At 36.6% G+C, this 21,265-nt stretch overlaps 1 protein-coding gene across 1 annotated transcript; it reads left to right on the top strand.

Moving 5' to 3' along the window:
• The first annotated feature begins 470 nt into the window (after nt 1–470).
• Nucleotides 471–21,037, top strand: LOC107740365 (transcription factor RFX4). The gene is made up of 15 exons (XM_016552794.1): nt 471–509; nt 8,431–8,492; nt 9,797–10,010; nt 10,541–10,618; nt 10,710–10,873; nt 11,800–11,900; nt 11,996–12,054; nt 12,195–12,339; nt 12,940–13,034; nt 13,667–13,784; nt 14,568–14,687; nt 15,996–16,157; nt 16,333–16,498; nt 16,616–16,742; nt 20,683–21,037. Exons 1-15 carry the CDS (start codon nt 471–473, stop codon nt 20,941–20,943), a joined length of 1,911 nt encoding a protein of 636 aa, XP_016408280.1. The 3' UTR covers nt 20,944–21,037.
• The last annotated feature ends 228 nt before the right edge of the window (nt 21,038–21,265 follow it).

The raw sequence follows: 21,265 nt of genomic DNA, 5'->3' as shown, positions 1-21,265 counted from the left end.
TATATAAAGAAGTGAATGTAGGTTTTTTTTTCTTCCAATTTCAACTTGATGGTGATGAACTGATAATTGGCATCTCCTTTAGTTTACAGTATGTATGTTTGCTGTCCAAAATATGTAGATTTGTTTCAGTTTGCCTTCAGAATAGTAAGGTTTGCTTTACAATAAACTAATAAATTGTAAATGTAGATTATGAATAATGTGTACATTTTGTTTTTATGGTGCATCCCATGACATTTCTTTTTTTCTTAAGAGCGATGATCAGAAAGTATTAGGGTGGAAGTCTTGAGCAGTCTTGATGAAGTGTTAACTGACAACACTGACAGTAAAAAGGAGCTTGTTGTTACATTGACCACCTTCCCACTTTGCTGTTTTTTTTTGTAAACGAAATCATCCACTATTCAGAGATTGCTCCCACCCACCAAGCAGCAGTGGAAGGCTTTGATTGGAAGAATGCATCTCACATCGGTAGAATGGGCACTGACAGTGCGGCTCGCTCGCTGGTTGGGGGGGTATAAGGGTCCGAGGGTGTCTCTTTTGGCCGGCTGCACCTGTCCTAGCTAATGAGGGGCTAATGAGACTTAGAGTAGACGAACAGAAAAAGGAAGTCTTCTGAGGAGAGAATGCAAAGATTCTCTTCCTCCTCCCTCCTTTCCTTCACAGCCTTCATCTTTAAAACTGTAATTAAGGAAATTTTCATTGATGTTTGGCTCTCCCTCACCATCCACTTCCCAGCTTGTTAGAGGTGCTGGTTAATCCATACAGTTTCTAATGAAAGCTGGGATATTGGCCTTTGGATGAAGCTTTCAATTTGTTATTTTATGTTTCTTTGATGGTTTGTAGTATTAGTTCCGTTTTATTTATTTATGTATTTATTGTTTGCTCATTTTTAATATGAAAGGGACACTACTGTTCAAACATCTGGGTTTACGGTTTTTTAATATTTCTAAAAGAAGTCTATATAATATTACAAGTCAAAATAACTGTTTTCTATTTTAATATATTTTCAAATGTAATTTATTCCTGTGAAGGCAAAGCTGAACTGTCAGCAGCCATTACTCCAGTCTTCAGTGTCAGATTAGCGTTCAGAAATCATTCTAATATGCTGATTTGCTGCTCATTAAACATTTCTCATCAATGTTGAAAATACTTGTGCTGCTTAATATTTTGTGGAAACGGTTTTTTTTTTTCTGGATACAAAAAAAGATGTTCAAAAGAACAGCATTTATTTAAAATACAAATGTCTTGTCCCTTAATGTCTTTAACTAATGCATCCTTGCTGAATAAAAGTGCTTATTTCTTTCAAAAAATCTTCCTGACCCCAAACCTTTGAACGGTAGTGTACGTCTAGACTGCAAACTAGAATACTGAGCCATGGCATAGCCGCTGTGGACCAAAAAACATCTGTTGCTAACATAAATGCTAAAAGTGTATTACAGTTAGCAAGTAATGACAATAAGCAAAGATGCATTGCTGTATCAACTGATGACTCAGTGCTGGTTTGCTTACGGCCCCCCAAAATTTAATTGCATTAGTCAATAAAATATCAAAACAATGGCATCTGCAAACTAAATTTAACTACTTTGAAATCAGTTAGAAGAGTAACATTCTTCAATAGCAATTTAGGTAGTCAATTGTCAAGTTTGCACAGGTGTCTTAGCAGAGTAATTATTCATATTAACTATCCTCTATGGACATTCTGCATTAATATTTGACAACCAGAAAGCATTTTTAACAAATGTTTTGCTCAAGTTGGTTTGATATTTTGTATCGAATGCAATGATCTAATCTTAAATTAAAGGGGTCCTATTATGCTCTTTTACAAAGTCTTGATTTTGTTTTGGGGGTGTACTAGAACATGCGCTCATGCTTGGTAGTTCGAAAAACGCATTATTTTTCACATAATTTACATTATTAAAATACCTTTCTCCCCAGCCTGGCACAAACGGCTCGATTAGTTCCGGCTTTGATGAAGGTCCGCCTTCCGAAAAACAAAATGTGTTGTGATTGGTTAGCTGTCCCAGTGCATTGTGATTGGCAAACAGCTGTTCTTGAAAAGGGATTTTTAAAAAACGAAATATCTCCCTTTGGAGTGGACTTTGAGATTTGTAACTTTCTAGATCTTTTTTATGCCCAAACATACACACTACACACTGACTAAAATTAAAAAAGTGAAAAAGCATAATAGGACCCCTTTAAGTGTTCCAACACATTTTGGGGGCCACCGTACTCTAGTTCCATCTAAACCTCAAATAACAAATATCTCTAGCTGAAGTCCGACTGCCACGCAGTGAGGAGCCTGTCCTGGCATCCTTACGCCTGCGCAGTCGATAGGTGTAGGAGCGAGCGTTCCTCTGCCATCCAGCAAGTGGGGAGCAGTTCCACCATAATCCCCCTTTCTCCTACTCACTCTCTCTTTCCCCCGTGGTTCCATTCATATGCTAACGCCATGTCTTTAAAATTCAAATACTTTATTTTCTATGAGTGTAGGTACACCGGTGGCGCCGTTCGGCGTCTGTCTCTTTCCCCCGTGGTTCCATTCATATTCTAATCACAGCTTTCCCTTCTGCAGTTTGTAGGCACTCCATCAGAGCCCTCCCTGCCTCAGACTCTACACTTTTACTTCCCCCTTTTGTGGCCGCGCTCTCCTCCCGGCACACTAAAATAAGGTTGCTTCAAGGAGAGAGCGAGAAGGGGAGGGGGGTCCACCAAACTTTCTCTTTCCAGTTTTGCCAACGGCCTTAATGGGCATTTGGTGTCAAAAGCATCCAAAAGGACGATGAACACATTTGTGAGAGAGTTCGATGTTTTTTTGCATTGATTTTGAATGAACGCAACTTTGACGTTCCCATTTCGAGATCTATTAACAGCATCAAAGACATCAAAAAAGTTCTGCAATGGGCCAAAAAGTGGCCCTTGGATGGAGAACTTTAAAACTAAAGCAGTGGGGGCAGAGTGTGTATGTGTGTGTGAGGAGAGGGTACGAAAACGTATTAAATGCTATAATGGGAGACGGGGAGGCCACAGTGCTGGGATTGCGTAGATCTAAGCCTCTTTTTTTTCTGGGAAGGGAGCTTTTCTTATTCAAAACAGCCCCACAAAAGACTTCCAGTGAGCCTTGCCACATCCCCATCTGACTCGAAGCCATTCATCAGCCTGCCGAGCCTATCAATGACATGTCCCCCATCAGGGCTCCTATAAAATCAGCCCCTTTCCCATGAAACATCAGCAAACATTTTGACGGCTCTGGCTTTTCCCCCGCTGGATCTCTGGAGTCTGTGACCCCCTCTCCACCCCACCCGCTCCTACAACCCACACCCCCACCTCCATCACCACCGCCACCCTCTCCACGGACCTCACATCTTATGCATCTCAGCGCCGGGCTGTTCTCTCGGAGAGACGGAGGGGGAGTCCTGCACGGAGCCATTTTCTCAGAGGAGCCCCTGGAACGTGCATGGGAAGAGGATGCATTGTGGGCTGCTGGAAGAGCCTGACATGGATTCCACAGGTTGGTTCCTGCTGTACTGCTGTGGCATTGCGACGCTTGGGATCTGGGCTCTTTTGGAACGCGAAACGGGCCTTGGGATTGCGTGACCCGAGATTGGCATCAGAAAAAGTTTTTTAACCTTCCGTAAGGGAAACTCTTGAATCTAGGTCACCAAGAGATAAGTTGGCATGTTTTTTTGGCCTCGTTTTTAATTGCTCATGATGGGTGTTCTTTTGCTGAGCTTATGGTTTTACACAGTTTGGGGATTACGTAAAGTGGATGGTGGTTTTACGAAATAGCAATATGACCAATGACCATAAATTTAGACTAAACTTGCATAAGGTACTGAGTTTGTCGTAGTTTTATGAAAATGATGCACCTGCTCAAGCCAGGTTTTGACTTGAGTGAAACTGCAGTCTGTACTATTGGTAATTATAAAATGGCTTCTTCTGAAACTATAAACTCTGAAGAAAACATTATCATTCGTACAAAATATTTAGATAACAGATGCCTTGCTGTAGTGTTTTAACCAAAAAAAATGTTATTTACTAATTTTGTTTTTAAAACATGTTTTATGTGGCCTCAAAAAGCAGTTACTTAGTTCAATTATTTTCAATGCCATTGTTTTGTGAAAAATTTTGAAGTTAATTATTGAATATTTGCCATATTCGGATGACACTTTTCCACTCTGATATTCAGTGCATGATTATAAATGATCTCAGATCAGTCTCGCCTTTAGATTGGATTTAATCCAATTATTTATAGTTTTATGAAAATGATGCACCTGCTCAAGCCAGGTTTTGACTTGAGTGAAACTGCAGTCTGTACTATTGGTAATTATAAAATGGCTTCTTCTGAAACTATAAACTCTGAAGAAAACATTATCATTCGTACAAAATATTTAGATAACAGATGCCTTGCTGTAGTGTTTTAACCAAAAAAAATGTTATTTACTAATTTTGTTTTTAAAACATGTTTTATGTGGCCTCAAAAAGCAGTTACTCAGTTCAATTATTTTCAATGCCATTGTTTTGTGAAAAATTTTGAAGTTAATTATTGAATATTTGCCATATTCGGATGACACTTTTCCACTCTGATATTCAGTGCATGATTATAAATGATCTCAGATCAGTCTCGCCTTTAGATTGGATTTAATCCAATTATTTAGAGCACTACTTAAACTGTTCACAGAGCAAATAATTCAATTACAGACTGAAAATCTGATCTCAATTGACTGAGCCAACGCTGAACGAGATTAGTTTGAGAAATTTTTTGTTGTTGTTGTTGAGCTTCAAAATAACAGCTGCATAATAATAATAATAATACATTTAAATGCATTTAAAATAAAATGTCAGCAAAAATTAACTTGACTATGTTGTTAAAAGAAAATAAATAAAATAAAATAAAAAAATAACCAATTGGTGGCATTCCAAAGCATGTTAATACTATATCAAAAAGTCAAATAAATAGTTTAGACAACCTGTTATTATCTGGTGTTCTCATTGATAGTGACCTTTTTAAAATAATTTTTTAAAATATGTGTATTTTAAATTTAACTAGTTTATCTTTTTCTCCATCTCACTTTTATTTTGGGCAGTGTTGGGGAGTTTATTTGGCCTCTCAGTAACTCACTATGAGGAAAATTTGTTTTCCAGTTTGTAAAATAACTAAACTTTAAGAACTTGAATAAAAAATAATAATAATTAACCCACTTATGAGATGCACGGTGTAATAGGCTACTGTGAGGAATTTTGTTGTTTGTTTGTTTCCTGATGAAACTGATTATGAGGATTTGATTATTATGATGCATCAAAGCTGGGCCTCATTCAAGTATTTTTAGCTCCCAAACTATGACCTGCAATCCGTTGAGAAATGTACATTTCAGTCTTAATAATTTCATCAAATCATCCCTAAAAGAATATTTGAATCAAGTCGAAACTGCTTCTCACTTTACACCTGCCGTTTGAGTAGTTAGTTGTCTGATGGCTGTCAAATAACGTCTACAACAAACGTTTTAAGTCTCATAAGTTTCACTATAACTTCAGCCGCCATCTGATGCATCAGCAGGCTATTGGTTTCCCAATCGACTCGCAGTCTTGGCAACCGATGCTATAGTGACCGTTGCCATGGCCCGTGCGGGACAACATGATTGACATAAGTTCGAATCGAATTATATTATAAGTGTTTCTGTTTTGTGATGTAAGGACACCAGCCGGCTTACTTACATAGCAGAAACGAGAAAGGCGCTAAAAAGGTTCTATTATGACGACACCACTATGGAGGAGCGCGGGGAATCAATTGAGCGTGCGCGCGCTTGTAATTCGCCTCGGGAACAATGCGGGATTCCTGCAGTTCTGCTGAAAACATTACAAATAGAATCCCAGCTGCCCAAAGATCCGCACAATCGATTGTAATTGAATTGCACCGTCATTATTATGCCCCTCAACTCTATTGACAGTGGCTTCAATAACACAGCCACGTTTACGGATGTTTATTGCACTCGACCATATGAACAAGAATAATTATATGGAATTTACAAATGAACAATTACAGTTCAACACTATGCATTTTTTTTTTTCAAGCTGTGGGGAGAAAAACTAAAAAAAAAGAAAGTTAAGTTTAGAAACCTCAGCGCGGTTATGCACCTGTTGCTTCTGCTGATGGGAATGAATAAGATAAATGATGTTGAAATTTAGGCGATGTTTAAATAATTACAAATAGAATGGAACAGAAAATAATAAATGAAAGCTAAATGAAACGCTTGTGGTTTTAAACGTTTAATTTTTATAATTATGATGCATCAGCAGGCTATTGGTTTCCCAATCGACTCGCAGTCTTGGCAACCGATGCTATAGTGACCGTTGCCATGGCCCGTGCGGGACAACATGATTGACATAAGTTCGAATCGAATTATATTATAAGTGTTTCTGTTTTGTGATGTAAGGACACCAGCCGGCTTACTTACATAGCAGAAACGAGAAAGGCGCTAAAAAGGTTCTATTATGACGACACCACTATGGAGGAGCGCGGGGAATCAATTGAGCGTGCGCGCGCTTGTAATTCGCCTCGGGAACAATGCGGGATTCCTGCAGTTCTGCTGAAAACATTACAAATAGAATCCCAGCTGCCCAAAGATCCGCACAATCGATTGTAATTGAATTGCACCGTCATTATTATGCCCCTCAACTCTATTGACAGTGGCTTCAATAACACAGCCACGTTTACGGATGTTTATTGCACTCGACCATGTGAACAAGAATAATTATATGGAATTTACAAATGAACAATTACAGTTCAACACTATGCAATTTTTTTTTCAAGCTGTGGGGAGAAAAACTAAAAAAAAAGAAAGTTAAGTTTAGAAACCTCAGCGCGGTTATGCACCTGTTGCTTCTGCTGATGGAAATGAATAAGATAAATTATGTTGAAATTTAGGCGATGTTTAAATAATTACAAATAGAATGGAACAGAAAATAATAAATGAAAGCTAAATGAAACGCTTGTGGTTTTAAACGTTTAATTTTTATAATTATTTTGTTTCATCTCAGAAGAAAAAAGAGAGGACTTAACAAATACTGTGAAGACAGCCATATATGCCTACAATAAAAAAGGCGTAATGTGTATATATATATATATATATATATATATATATATATGCCACAACAAAATTGTAAGTGCAAGAACATTTTGCATATCATTTTGAAAGCACTACTTGAAAGTATGTCTGTCAAATAAACTAAAATTTCATGTTGGCCGATGCTTGAATCCAGTACATACAGTGTAATTGGATGATAAGGCAATGATATTTGTTTTAGAACTACAGTTATGCTTCCCTCCATGTTCCATTACAGGGTTTAATTTTGACGTATGATGCCTTGAGAAGTGTTTTCTAGACACTAGCTTTCCATGTGCCCTGACCGAACTGTGTTTTCATCAGGCTGGAGGAGAACTATGAGATCGCAGAGGGTCCTGACACAATTCAGTTGAACTCTTGAAAGTTTTTAAACCATAGTAAAATTATATATATACTGTATATATAATTAGCTTTGATATTTTAAGTGACATCCATGACATCCAATAGCAACAAATGCTTCAGTCTGCGAAATATAATGTGTTTTTGAGAAATATAACCATCTGTATATAGTTTCAGGGCTCAATTTTGTAAAATGTCACGTTAGTGCATAGCTTGTAAGTTAATAAATAGCTTGTAAATTTGTCAGGATTCAAGTATCAGAAATGAAAACACTTACAACCTTACAGAGAGAAATAGCTTCTTTAAAAAAAATCTTGTTTTTTAATCTAGTTTACTGGCAAATAAATTAAAATTTTTTTTTTTTAAAAACATTATTTTTTTCAAGCCCTTTTCTCTTGTTTCTTTCTTTTGAAATATTTACTAAACCATACTATGTATTTATTTATTTTATAAAAAAAGAGGAATAATTTAAACTCAAGAATGTAGGATATTGAAAAAGAGAGGGGGCCTGGATTAATGTGTAATTAAAGGAAATTTGGAAGGGTGAGATGTTGCGGAATGTTAGATCAGTGGCTGGAGCAGCGTGGGGTGTCCTTTAGGAAGGCTTCATTGATTCGGGACAAAAAAGAGAGAGAGAGCTGGACCTGCCTCCCTGTCTGCTCATTTATCAAGCCAAGCCTGACAGAAACTTCACAGCTTGGCCTCTTTTTTTCATCCCACACAATAGAGAGTTTCACTGTTTGCAAAGTTTTCTGCACCGGGAGCTGGACCAAGGAGCTCATGGACAAAAAGCACAGAGAGAATGAGAGATTGGCGAGAAAAGAAATGTCATTGGACATGTATGAATCTAACAAGATAATTGAGAAGATATTTTTGGCATAATTGTAAAAGATAACACACTGATGTCACAAAAGATGTGCCCAGAAAAGCTCAATAAATGTGTATTTTTTTTCTTTTTACCTGATCCCAACAGATAATAAGACAACAGTTTCCTCAGTTAACCACACGGAGACTAGGAACCAGAGGCCAGTCAAAGTAAGTTCCTTATTCAATATTCGAGAACTTTTCTAACCTTTTACGTTTGTCATGTCACTTTAAATATGTTTTGTCAAGTAGGTCACAGTCAGAAGCCCACAAGCAGTGTTGGGGGTAATGCATTACAAGTAACTTGAGTTACGTAATCAGATTACTTTTTTCAAGTAACTAGTAAAGTAACGCATTACTTTTAAATTTACAACAAAATATATGAGTTACATTTTCAAATAAATAATGCAAGTTACTTTGTTTTCCATTTATTGATTGAGACCCTTTTGTTTCCATGTTGAGAGAAATTGCGAGTAAGTGCTAAGGCGTTGTGTGCGCCGTGTAAACATGATGGTTAAATAACACAAATGTATATTATGTGTTTAATCTCACTGCTCACATTTGATGGTCCAATTCACCCATACGAATAAGGAAAAAATGACTTTAGTTAAACATATGTTTTTTTTTAATTTATTGCTGAATTAAGAGTGTTATTTATTAATTTATTTTTTATTAGCAAGCCCAGCCCAGGTGAGAAAAAGTAACGCAAAAGTAATGTAACGCATTACTTTCCATAAAAAGTTAAAAACACAATTAGTTACTTTTTTGGGGAGTAGCGCAATATTGTAATGCATTACTTTTAGCTTTCCCCAACACTGCCCCCCCAAAAAAAAAATTATATCTGGTAATCAATTTGCACAATTATTCACAATTATTTTTCACTGTGTAAAAGTTGCTCTCTTCCAAATGTCATGGTGATCACTTTTTTATATTTATAATAAATATATATATATATATATATATATACCATACCTTTGTACGTTTTAAACGTTGAAATACGTCTAAATTGTACGTTTTAGCATTAATAAAAACTTACAAAAGTGTACGTTTTGTGCTTGTAAATTTTACGTATTAATACCTACGTATTTTATATATATAATAAATATATATATATATATATATATATATTTATAGGGAGAGAGAGAAATTATTAATTATTTATCATTTATGAAATTACATTTTTTTTCATGCCAAACAAAAAGTACACAACTTTTGTTCATGCTTTATCTCACCTACAGCACCAAATGAACTGTCAAAAAAGATGCAGTTATGAGAATCTTAGGCATTGAGAGGTGTATCACCATTTACACTCCATAGATGATATGACAAAAAGTTATCCATGTGTATAAAAAAGTACCAGTGCAGAGATTATGAACACTTTCTAATCATGACTGCTTTAGTAAAACTGCTTTAGTCAGCAAACAAACCACAACTCGTGTATAATTTTCAACCTGCCACTCGCTTGTCCCTATTAGGTATCACTACTATGGAATCGCTGTGAAAGAGAGCTCTCAGTTCTACGATGTGATGTACTCTAAAAAGGGCGCTGCGTGGGTGAACGAGACGGGCAAGAAAGTGGTCACCAAACAGACAGTGGCGTATTCACCGCGCTCCAAGCTGGGCACTCTCCTGCCAGACTTTCCAAATGTCAAAGACTTAAATCTGCCTGCCAGTCTGCCAGAGGAGAAGGTAAACAGATCACTAAAACTCTTAACTGCTAACCTCCAACTCCAACCCCCCTCTCCCAGCTCCTGCCCGCTACCCACCCCTCCTAGATCCTGCTTTCATGTGTCAGACGGACCTTCCCTGGGCCTGGATTTAGATGAGGACCTGGAGGATTTATGTGTTGGTTCCTAGCGAACTCTTAATCTTTCGAGTAGATAATAAGATCTTGCATTGGACAAAGGATGGGCACTAGCTGTCTCGCTTTAAAAAGGCACCTGTAATTTTAAATGGTTTGTGAGTTTCTGATCTTTAAAGCCTCTTTTTATACACTGGTTTGGCAAGACCCTGTAAATAGGCATTGTTCATGAAAGCAGCTTTTTTGTTGTTTGGTATTTGTATCCTCTTTCTTTAGTGTTAGAGTCTTTTAGTGTCTTATTAATGCATGGCCATGAGTCAGGAATGAATTTGGTATGACATCATTAACACTAAGTGAATTATTCTCTGTGGGAAAGTATTATAAAAAGTCATTTAAATGAGCTTTTTTTCTCTGCAAGGTCTCAACCTTTATCATGATGTACAGAACTCACTGCCAGAGGATACTGGATACAGTCATACGAGCCAACTTTGATGAGGTCTGCATTCTGATGCTTTTTCTTCAAGCTTTTTCATCTGGTGGCATTATGTGTTATCGCAGTGTTTATTTGTGTTTGTGTATATGCCTAGGTCCAGAGCTTCCTGTTGCACTTTTGGCAGGGCATGCCGCCACACATGCTCCCTGTCCTGGGCTCCTCTACAGTGGTGAACATAGTTGGTGTGTGTGACTCCATATTGTACAAGGCAATCTCAGGGGTCCTCATGCCCACCGTCCTACAGGCTCTGCCTGACAGGTGAGTCCCATTCCTGCCTATTTTGATTTTGTTAAAAAGTGTATAACACAATTTATGCACTTGCAGTTTTGGAAAGTTCTGCAGTACCTAGAACTAAATGCAACCCATTTTATTTCCTCATTGTGACTTAATTCGGAGTGAAATTGGATATTTAATTAAAAAAACAAAACAATTATGACATGATTTGATTCTGATTTATTTATGGGATTTGGGTGGATTGAGAAAAGTTGAACCTATATAGAAAAGGGAGGATTTGACAAAATAAGAGGGCTTGGTGTCATTAGAAAGTTAAAATCAAGTAAAAGCACATATTAATAGGATAACGAAGATTTGTCAAGCTTATAAAGATTTTTTATGTGCATATTTGGACATTATATTTCACATTCAACATAATCAGAACTGCCTCAGTAAGAACAACAAGCTGTATGAAATTAACCCTACTGGTGGTAAAAGCCGCATCTTTATTTTCAGTAATAGCTGAAATCAGATCATATATACACAGTGCCGAATAGACATTACAGAATCACACACAATTTCTTAATATCAAATGAAGATCCTCATGCCAGAGTCCTTAAGTAGGTTTTTAAATTGGACTTAAATTGGCATTTCTCCTTGAAAATAGACAAGAAAGCTGGCATGGCATTAAAACACCAACCAACCAATCAACTTTGATCAAATGGAATTTTGTCTTCAAGCTAATAATATACCCTAAATACTATTGCCAAAGGGATCATTGCTAGCATTATTTGCATATCAAACTTTTACGTCAGTGTAATTAAACTGATGGGAAGATTTCCCATAAATGAGGCATGACTCCTATTTTTATTGCCCAGGCAAAAGGTCAAAAATTTCAGTGCGTCAGAGCATCCTTTGTACTGTGTAATGTACTACACTATATCCTTGTTTGTGTGCTTTGAATAATGCAGCCTCACTCAGGTGATCAGGAAGTTTGCCAAGCAGCTGGACGAGTGGCTGAAGGTGGCATTACATGACCTGCCTGAGAACTTGCGCAACATAAAGTTTGAATGTATGTGCTAATATATTCGAGAATAAAAAACAACAAAAACGAATCTTGCTGGTATTCTAAGGCTATTTTTGAATAAATATATGTTTTATTCTCAGTGTCAAGAAGATTTTCCCAGATACTTAAACGACAGACATCATTAAACCATCTCTGTCAGGTAGCCTATACAGCAATTTTATTTTTAATATTGAAAATTTTTCTCTTAGTCTCCAATTCTCCATCATGTTTGCATCATGTTTTCACAAATGCATATGATCAGTCACAGTGCAGGGTGAAATTATATACTTGCTCTTGCAGGCTTCTCGAACTGTGATCCACAGTGCAGACATCACCTTTCAGATGCTTGAGGATTGGAGGAACGTAGACCTTAACAGCATCACTAAACAGACTCTTTATACAATGGAAGACTCCAGAGAGGACCAGAGAAGACTTATCATCCAATGTAAGATTTGAATGAAAAAGTGTTAGATGAGACCTAGCCGGTTTCATTTAGAATGATTTATTAGTGTTCCTGTGCTGTACTAGTTTAGTGCAGTGTTATTGCAGCAGAATCACATGCAGCGCTGTGTTAAAAGCCCTGCTGGTTTATGTTTTGGATTTCACACAGTAGCTGTCAACCAGCACTGAATCATTCCCACGACCATGAGAGTCGAGCTTTAGCCACAGACACTGAGAGGTTAACCCTCACAGTTTGACACCCTGAGGAGCATTTCAAATTCATTTCAGCGTCAACCTCTCACATGACTGATCAGGTCAAAGTTCAAAGATTCTGTCATGTCATCTTCAAAAGAGGATTCTGAGCTCCTCTCTCTCTCTCTACATTTCATACAGTGATCTCAAGTCTGTGCCAGTAGTCTTTTTGCAATTATGTGTAAGCAACTTTTGCAAGCAATTAAAACTGATATTGTGAAATGAATGCTTCAAAAAAGAAAAAAAAAAAAAGAAAAATTATTTTATTAATTTTGGATGCATATGATTTCTTCTTTCTACTCAGATATATTGTTAATCTCTCTATCTGTATGTTCTCTGTTGTTTTTCAAAGTGTATCAAGAATTTGACAGACAGCTGGAGGACCAGTCACCCATTGAAGCCTACATCGAGTGGCTGGACTCTATGGTGGAGAGATGTGTCGTGAGGGTAAGTGTACAGGCCATAAAATTCATTTTATGCTTAATTTACACTTAATTTGCAGTATGATAGAATATATATATATATATATATATATATATATATATATATATAAATGACCGTGAATTTAATGGTAAAAGACTGTAAAAATGCTGCAGTAAAAATGGTACTGTATGGCACTATATACCATTTATAGTACTAAATGATTTTTATTATTAAAATATTATATTTATTCATTATAGAGATATTTAAATAGGAATAGAATTTTTTCATAGCTCTTTTCAAGCACTTTTTATATGTTCTTCCAATCCAAACTGCAGGTGTCCAACTCATACAACTCTAAATGCCGTCACAACATACTTAAGACCTTTCGTGATGCAATTCCCCAACTTAATAATGTCTTCATGGCCCCTTTTCATGCCCATTATAGTCCAGATATGGGCTTGTAAATCTGGTTTCCATGGGAACTTCTGCTACCTACCAGACAATAGTTCAATGGGAGGGTGTTTCCTTAGGGGCAAATCAAATAGTTGGCTTGTTGACATGTTTTTCGTTCTTGGCGGTTAGACCTCAGTTTAGACCCAAAGTTTAAGGCACCTGCGCCCTCCCCCAGGCTTTTCTCATGGTAATACTCCATTTAGGTGGCGGGGAAGAGACCCGGATGTCTGAAGAGGGTAGCTCAGCAGTTCCTGCTCATGTGGTCGTGTTTCGGGACCAGAGTTATCCGGGATATGACGCTACATAGTGCACCCAGCTTCGGTGAGTCAGGCTGCACTGTTTTGTCACAATCATCCTATTTGGAAGAGTAGATATGAATATTCTTTTAACTGATTTGATTTGTCAAGTTAACTAAAAGTTTCTCAATCCACAACACCAAGTGTCAACTTTTAACTAAGATGGCAGCTTTGCTAACTCTTGGCTTACACCACCTAGCTGTCTATGGCAAAGTAACTGAAAGAAGGGCCATAAAAGAGGTAAAGTCCCCCTCCCTGTCAGCTCTGTCTGTGAATATCAAAGACACAGCTGGTTGCAGTGTTTTGATAATGCAGCTCTCTGTACAAAACAGCTAATTACAAAGGCTAACCCCCACCAAGACTTTCCCCCTTCTTCCCATTTTATGACCGGGCAGTATTGCGCCCAGTCCGCTGAATAGCCGCAATGTTTATTATGCACATAGTGGCTGGAGTTGCTAACACAATGCGAGGATTGTGCCATGCTCCTTATGAATTCTTTCTCCCATCTCATTCAGAACATGGACTCAAAGCATCATATGCTTCAGTAACTCTGTAGAGTTTATGGTTGGACTGCTAGTTCTGACTTGGTTTTGAGCTTTTACCATTTAAATGTGCTTCAGTATTGTGCCAATTAACAACATCAAATCATTTTGTTTACTTGAAGCTTCGATTCGAGATTCAAATCAAATTGCATTTGATAGCTAATCCTTTATGGTCCACAAAGCCTTCATTTATTACTTGGACAGGAGACTTGAATTGGTAGAATACATTAACTTTTTATGGTAAATGGGATTTTTTGTATTGATAGGCTCATTCCATCTGATCCACCTCATGTTTGATGACTACGTACTATACCTGCTTGAGTCTCTGCACTGCCAAGAGAGAGCCAATGAACTGATGAGGGCTATGAAAGGAGAGGGGACACCAGGTGAGATCCATTTGATACAAGAAATAGAGCTGATCGCTCATGGCATCAGTTTGGAGACCAACACAGAAAGCTCATTTGTCATAAAAATAATAGTTTTCATTAGTTCAGTGGGTGACTTTACTTGAAGAGAGTTTCTACAGCATAAATGGCATACAGTCAAACCTCAAATATGATTAAAAAAATTTGTTTAATTTAAGCCTATAAAGCCCACTATATTAAATTTGAGACACAAGTTTCTATAATGGCTCTATAAATTTTCAGTATGATCAAAACACTCAGTGTTGTACACATACCTTCTGTAATACACATTCTACATACCTTCTGTCGTGTGATTTATAGTTCATACTTTTTTAGCAAGTAAAAGGCCTTTAAGTAATTCTAAAAATGTCCTTCTTCAGGTCGATGTTCGTATGTAGGTTAACTATGAAATTTACAGATTTTTATAAAGTAAAATAGAAATAAGTTTTATATTGTTAGTGATATTTCAAAATGTACACTTACTGGACTGAAGCAACTTAGGTTTACTTGATTATCCATGCAAGTATCAAATATGACACATCAAGCTTTTGAGAAACGAACAGAGCTTTGATTGTAAAACTAGATTCAGCATTGAAAATGTTGAATCAGAATCAGTCGGGTCTTGAAACATCTGAGAAGTGAAGTACTGTACTTGGTCGGCTGTCGGCATTGATCTGCGTCTGTGGGTGCAGTGTGAATTGACCTTGAGACATATTATTGGGACAAATGGAGTGACAACTGATATTTATATAAATTTTCATGTAAGTAGTCTGCTATACTGTTCTCATTTATTTACATTACAAATTATCAGAATTTCATCTTACTTTTTGGCCATATGAATATCAGCAGCTTCACCAAATTGCAAATTTTTGCTAATTTTTGAATAACATTTTGAATAACAATAATGAGGTGTTTTTTTTTCCTCTTTGCGTATGATCTCCATATTCTCCTATTTCATACTATATGAGCCATAAAAGCTGCAAAAACACCTATGCAAACTTATTTTTTATTTTATTTTTTAAGATTTTTATTTTGTCTATAGGTTCAATATAAACTGTTCCATTTCAAAAACGGAGATATTTCTGACTATTGTTTCATATGAAAGACCAGCATGTAGGCTTGGTGTAGTGCTGATCTGTCTTGTGGAAGAGGTTGTCTAAGCTGGTTGACCAGGACACATCTGATCTGCTGGGGAATCTTACACCAGCACTCCAGCATGCAAAACGTGGTGATTGCAGCAGACAATCACCAAAATGTCTTAACTTTGACTTTTGTTTTGTACTACTATAGCAGATTCTGGGGAAGAGCTGATGCTCATGGGTTCCACACCCACATCTACGTCACCTGGACCCTTCTCTCCTGCCAAGTCTGTTCACTCAGTGGGTGTGCCAGCAGTAGGTTCCCCCAATTCAGCCCAGTCTCCAGAGTACACCAGCATATCAGCTACCACAGGTAAATAGTGTAGAACTGATTCTAAAACTCAGATCACACAACACAGTATCACATTCAACCGTAAATTTTGCACAGCCCATTTCATGCATCCATTAAAAATGCATCTCACAGTAAGATAATTTAATTAACAAGCCAAACACGTTTCTCTGTATATGTATGTCTGTGTATGTGCCAGGAGCTGTTCAGTCATATACCTGGTCCCTTACATACACAATGACAGCTTCAGGTGGCAGCCCACCCGAGACTGGATCCCAGCTTTCCTGCATGAGAGGCGGACCCCCTCTATATGGCTCCTCATCTGCCCACAGGATGCCAGTTTACCCACATCGGGATGAGCATGGGTAAGCCCCCAAATGAATTATAAGACATTAAATGATGTGCTGAATATGACATTACAGTGTGGATTATGAAATGTTTTTAGAGATTTGTACTCAGTACCTTTTTTTCTATACTGGCAGCTATAATTACAACAGCTACGCAAACCAGCACCATCACGCTATCCAGAGTCAGTACTCCAGTTTAACCCACGAACCAGGGCTGCCTACCCCTCTGCATTATTCCTCATACCACCGGACCTCCGCACAGGTTAGGCCCCTCCCACCAAAATGATAAAATCATACAGTATTATTTTATGATTCTATTTTATCCACAAGCTCTGAACTATTTATAAAACACATGATTATAGAATATAGTTTCACAATTTTGTCAGACAACACCATCAGTTTCACAACACTAGGTCTGACAGAAGTTTGAATGTCAGTTAAAATCACATTTATGATAAATCATAATTAGGGTTGCAAAGGGGTGGAAAATTTCCAGTAAGTTTCCAGAAACTTTCCAAAAATCCCTGGAATATTCCCAAAAAAATCCTGGAAAGTTTCCAAAATTTCTGGAATGTTTCCGAAATTTACTGGAAATTTTCCACCTTTTTGCAACCCTAATCATAATTATGACGTAAGTCAGAAACTGGCATAATTTAGATAATTATAACAAAACATCGACTTTTTGTCAATTGACTGTCATAATTTCAACTTTTTATCTCATAATTATGATTCATAATAGTCAAACTTATGACATACTAAGCCACAATTATGTGATATGAAGTCACAGTAATGAGAAATTAAGTCATAATTATGATAAAAAGTCAAAATTATGACATACTACGTCAAAATTATGATATATTACATTTGATCTCATAATTATTATAGTACTTATAGTAGTATATCATAATTTTGCCTTTTTTAATCTTAAGACTGTCACATTTGCCAACTTTATATTTTAAATTTTTTTTATCTCAATATCTCATTATTTTGTCATAATTATGATTTACCAAAGAAATATATTTTTTTTCTGTGTGGCAGAAATGGGCTTCCATGTGCATTTATTGCATGTGCAAACAATTTTAGTAACACATTTATTATTATTATTATATATTTACAAAAATTTAAATGAAAAAAAAAAAAATTTGGACTGGACTTGATTTTAACCATTGATTCTATCGTAAACCTAAAAGGAAATTTGTTTCAGAAGAAAATCACTTTTGATTAAAGACCAAAAAAGCAAACTATTTTATTCAAAGATGAATCATGAACAATAAGGCCAGGAACGAACATTTAGAAAGTAAACTAATAACAGATGGATATAGGTGTGTATTCCCCAGTATTTAGAGTGGAAGTGTATTCCATCCTTGTCTCTTTTGCAGGGTTTGTAACAGAGAAGAATACTTGTGTGAATGTGAATGGTGCTTGATGAATTACAGTCATTAGCATCTGAAATGTTCTGGTAAGTGTTATCCACAGAGGTTTATGGATAGATAATGCTTGCTTAGCTCAGTACACACTAGGGTAATAGGCTGAACTCCTGATCAGAAGTACAGGTCATTTAGCATATGTATTTAAAGCGGATTCACTTCTGAATGAGAACAAAGATGAAAAAGCTCAATTAATTGTCTTTGTTAAACCTCTAGAGAACCCTAGAGAAAAAAAAGTACATGTTTATAGGCTTTGATTTGATTATCAGGTACAGGAAAACCATTAGTCTGATCAGTTAGGAAAGATATAGTACACTAAGAACAGGCTGCAGGCCTGTGCCAAGTTTGGTGGAGGTGGCCTGAAAGCTCTAGGAGGAGATACAGAAATATTTGCATTGGTTTACTGAATTGTGGACAGTGTGTTTTCTCAGTGTGTGAAATGTTCATTTTAGTATGCAGATATACTAAGTGTATACAAAATGCTCATGCTGCATGCTACTAGCTCAGAAACTGAGTGAATAGTTGAATGCTATTCTGTGTAGTGCTTGAGATAGAGAGAGTGTGAATGGTTGAATTAAACTGTTCGGTTGTGGATGGAGAGGCAGGAATCTGCATCACATATATTAAAAGTCAAAGCGGGTGTGATGGTAATTTCATGTCAAGAGCTCTCTGGGCCTCAGCGTTTCAGAAGCAGTGTTGCTGAATTCTCCTCCACACAGTGGATGCAGACTCTGAAAGGTGGACCGGCAATATTTCCATCCCCTGAATGTAAGCTTTTCCATATTCCAAGCTTTCCTGATGCACTGGTGACTTCATGTGCCTGTGCGAGTCGTGAAAATTATGAAAATAAATCTAGGAATTATTGGATTGTTGGATTTCAAATCAGTAGGGGTTGATGGATGGTAATATTATTACTGAAATCTTATTAGTAATTAGTTACACTACTAGTTACTGCTAAAAGTAATATTATTACAGTAACTAGTTACTGCCCAACACTGGAGCCAAGAGACCCCCCGATACACACACTCAATGTCTCTCTACTGTCTACTCTGTGACCGCCTCAGTCAGCACAACTAGCGACCAGAGATCCAGATGGAAAGGCGTTTATTAAAATATTGTTATTCAATGGTCTCTTTTCTCTGCATGAACAAGAGGTCACCAAGCAACACATCTTGGTCTCTGACCCTGCCTGACTTTTTTCCATGCCGCAGCCGTTCATAAAAGCTCTGACTGTAGACGGTTTCTATTTAGAGAGCACTTATAGATTTTTACTTCCACTTATTTTCCGTCAACTTAAAATGGATACAATGTCCATGCTTTGTTTGATACGGCTACTCTGAAGGAGGCAGTGGAGAGGAGACAAATGAAGATTATGCTGACTTCCCCAGAGAGAACAGAGTGTTTTATATAGACGCATATCTTGAGCTGACATGCTCAGTTTTGTTTTTGGTCTGTTACACACAGCAACAAAAATACCTTTTTGGGAGTCTTTTAAGAAAAAGTGCTATGTTAACTTAAAAGACCTTTTTCTTCTATGCATCCAGAACAGATGTTCAAATTATGCTGAATTTTTGCACTTCTAGTTAATTATTAGATAGTCTGGCATCATCATTTTAACTGTAAAGAAATGTGATTGAATAACATAACATAGGGGAAGAATTTATGTCAGTTTAGTCAGTTGTTCCTGTCAGAAGTTTCTACATTTAAATATTAATAATAACAGTAGCAGCAAAAAATATTATTAATTATTGTTATTATTATTATTATTAGTAGTAGTAGCAGTAGTATGGCATTTCTTTATTTTGATTTATGATTATGATAATACATTTACATTTAGTCATTTAGCGGATGCTTTTATCCAAAGCGACTTACAAATGAGGACAATGGAAGCAATCAAAATCAACAAGAGAGCAATGATACGCAAGTGCTATAACAAGTCTCAGTTAGCTTAACGCAGTACACGTAGCAAGGTTTTTTTTTCTTTTTAATTATATGATAAATAAAAAGAAAACCGATAGAATAGAGCAAGCTAGTGTTAGAGGCATTTTTTTGCTTTTGTTAATTGTATAATAAATAAAAAGAAAACAAATAGATGGGAGGGAACATTTAATTTAAAAGTCAGTGAAAGTGATTTTTTTTTTTGTGAAACAAAAAATTTATAATAATAATAATAAAAACTTTAAATAATTATTCTTATTCGTCATCATCTTCTTATTATATATCATAAATTAAAAATAAAGAAATACCATACTATTATTATTATTATCATTAGTAGTAGTAGTAGTATTGTTGTTAATTTTTTTTGTTGGTTTTTATTTTTTACTGATATTGCTGTTATTGTTATTATTATTATCATTAAAAAATGAAGAAATACCATACTACTACTACTAATCATAATTATTACTACTACCAATATTTGTTGTTTTTTGCTGTTATTGTTATTGTCATTATTATTAATGATATTATTATTATAATCATTTTCATCACTTTATTACATATTTTTGTTGCATCTTGTTTTTTGCTGTATTATTATTATTATTATTATTATTATAAATATTTATTAATAAAGAAAAAATTGATACAGTGATTTGACTGTGGTTAAGGGTGTTTTAGGCACTTTGTATTGCAAAAACACTCCTTATGCATGGCCTCAAAAAAATGGCTTATTGCTTTATTAACAAAGAAAGAAAATTAGGTTTGTTTAGAAAATGCGCCATATGAGCCACTACTGATATTTTGTAACAGTCCTCATGCATGTTTCTCTCTGTCTTTTAGTATCCACAGATGTCCAGAATGGAGTCCTGTTTGATGAGTGGGTCTCCGCTTCTACATTCGAGTGCGGTGACCCCCCGATGGCCGGACGTGCCCTCGGCCAACAGCTGTTACTCCAGCCCCACTGTCCACACGTCACGCTACCCCACCGGAGACATGTACTCCCCTCTCGCCCCACGCAGGAACTCTGAATATGAGCATGCACAACATTTTCCAGGATTCGCCTATATTAATGGGGAGGCAACGACTGGGTGGGCAAAATGATTGTACCCTTCAGAGAGTCTCCGTCCAAGAGACGATGTCTGCATGTGCAAAGCTGTGTGCAAAGCTGGACAGATAAACCAGCGGCAGCCCATATTTAACAAGAATGTATTTGAGTGGGAATGACATTGTGTCAGAGATGTTTTTATTGGTATGGTCAGTGTTTACAGTGCAAGCTGCCAATGAAACTCTTTTTGAATTGCAATCATTGTGAGAGTGCAAAAAGGCTGTGTCCCAGTTGTGCCTTTCCCCTGCCTGTTTCTCATTTATCTCTCATGAGCAATATAGGCCACTCATTCATTTACTGTGCAAAAACCTTGGTTGC

The sequence above is a fragment of the Sinocyclocheilus rhinocerous genome, unplaced genomic scaffold (genome assembly GCF_001515625.1).
Source record: "Sinocyclocheilus rhinocerous isolate Xijiao unplaced genomic scaffold, SAMN03320098_v1.1 scaffold2055, whole genome shotgun sequence".
Classification (NCBI taxonomy): Eukaryota; Metazoa; Chordata; class Actinopteri; order Cypriniformes; family Cyprinidae; genus Sinocyclocheilus; species Sinocyclocheilus rhinocerous.
Note: the sequence above shows the minus strand (reverse complement) of the source record. Positions and strands in the feature narration are given on the sequence as shown.

Excerpts from the sequence above, each read along its gene's own strand:
- LOC107740365 (XM_016552794.1), top strand. The coding sequence starts at position 471 with ATGGGCACTGACAGTGCGGCTCGCTCGCTGGTTGGGGGG. Across the intron at positions 10,011-10,540 it reads CCAGTCTGCCAGAGGAGAAG|GTCTCAACCTTTATCATGAT; the intron begins GTAAACAGATCA and ends TTTCTCTGCAAG. Across the intron at positions 11,901-11,995 it reads GCGCAACATAAAGTTTGAAT|TGTCAAGAAGATTTTCCCAG; the intron begins GTATGTGCTAAT and ends TTTTATTCTCAG.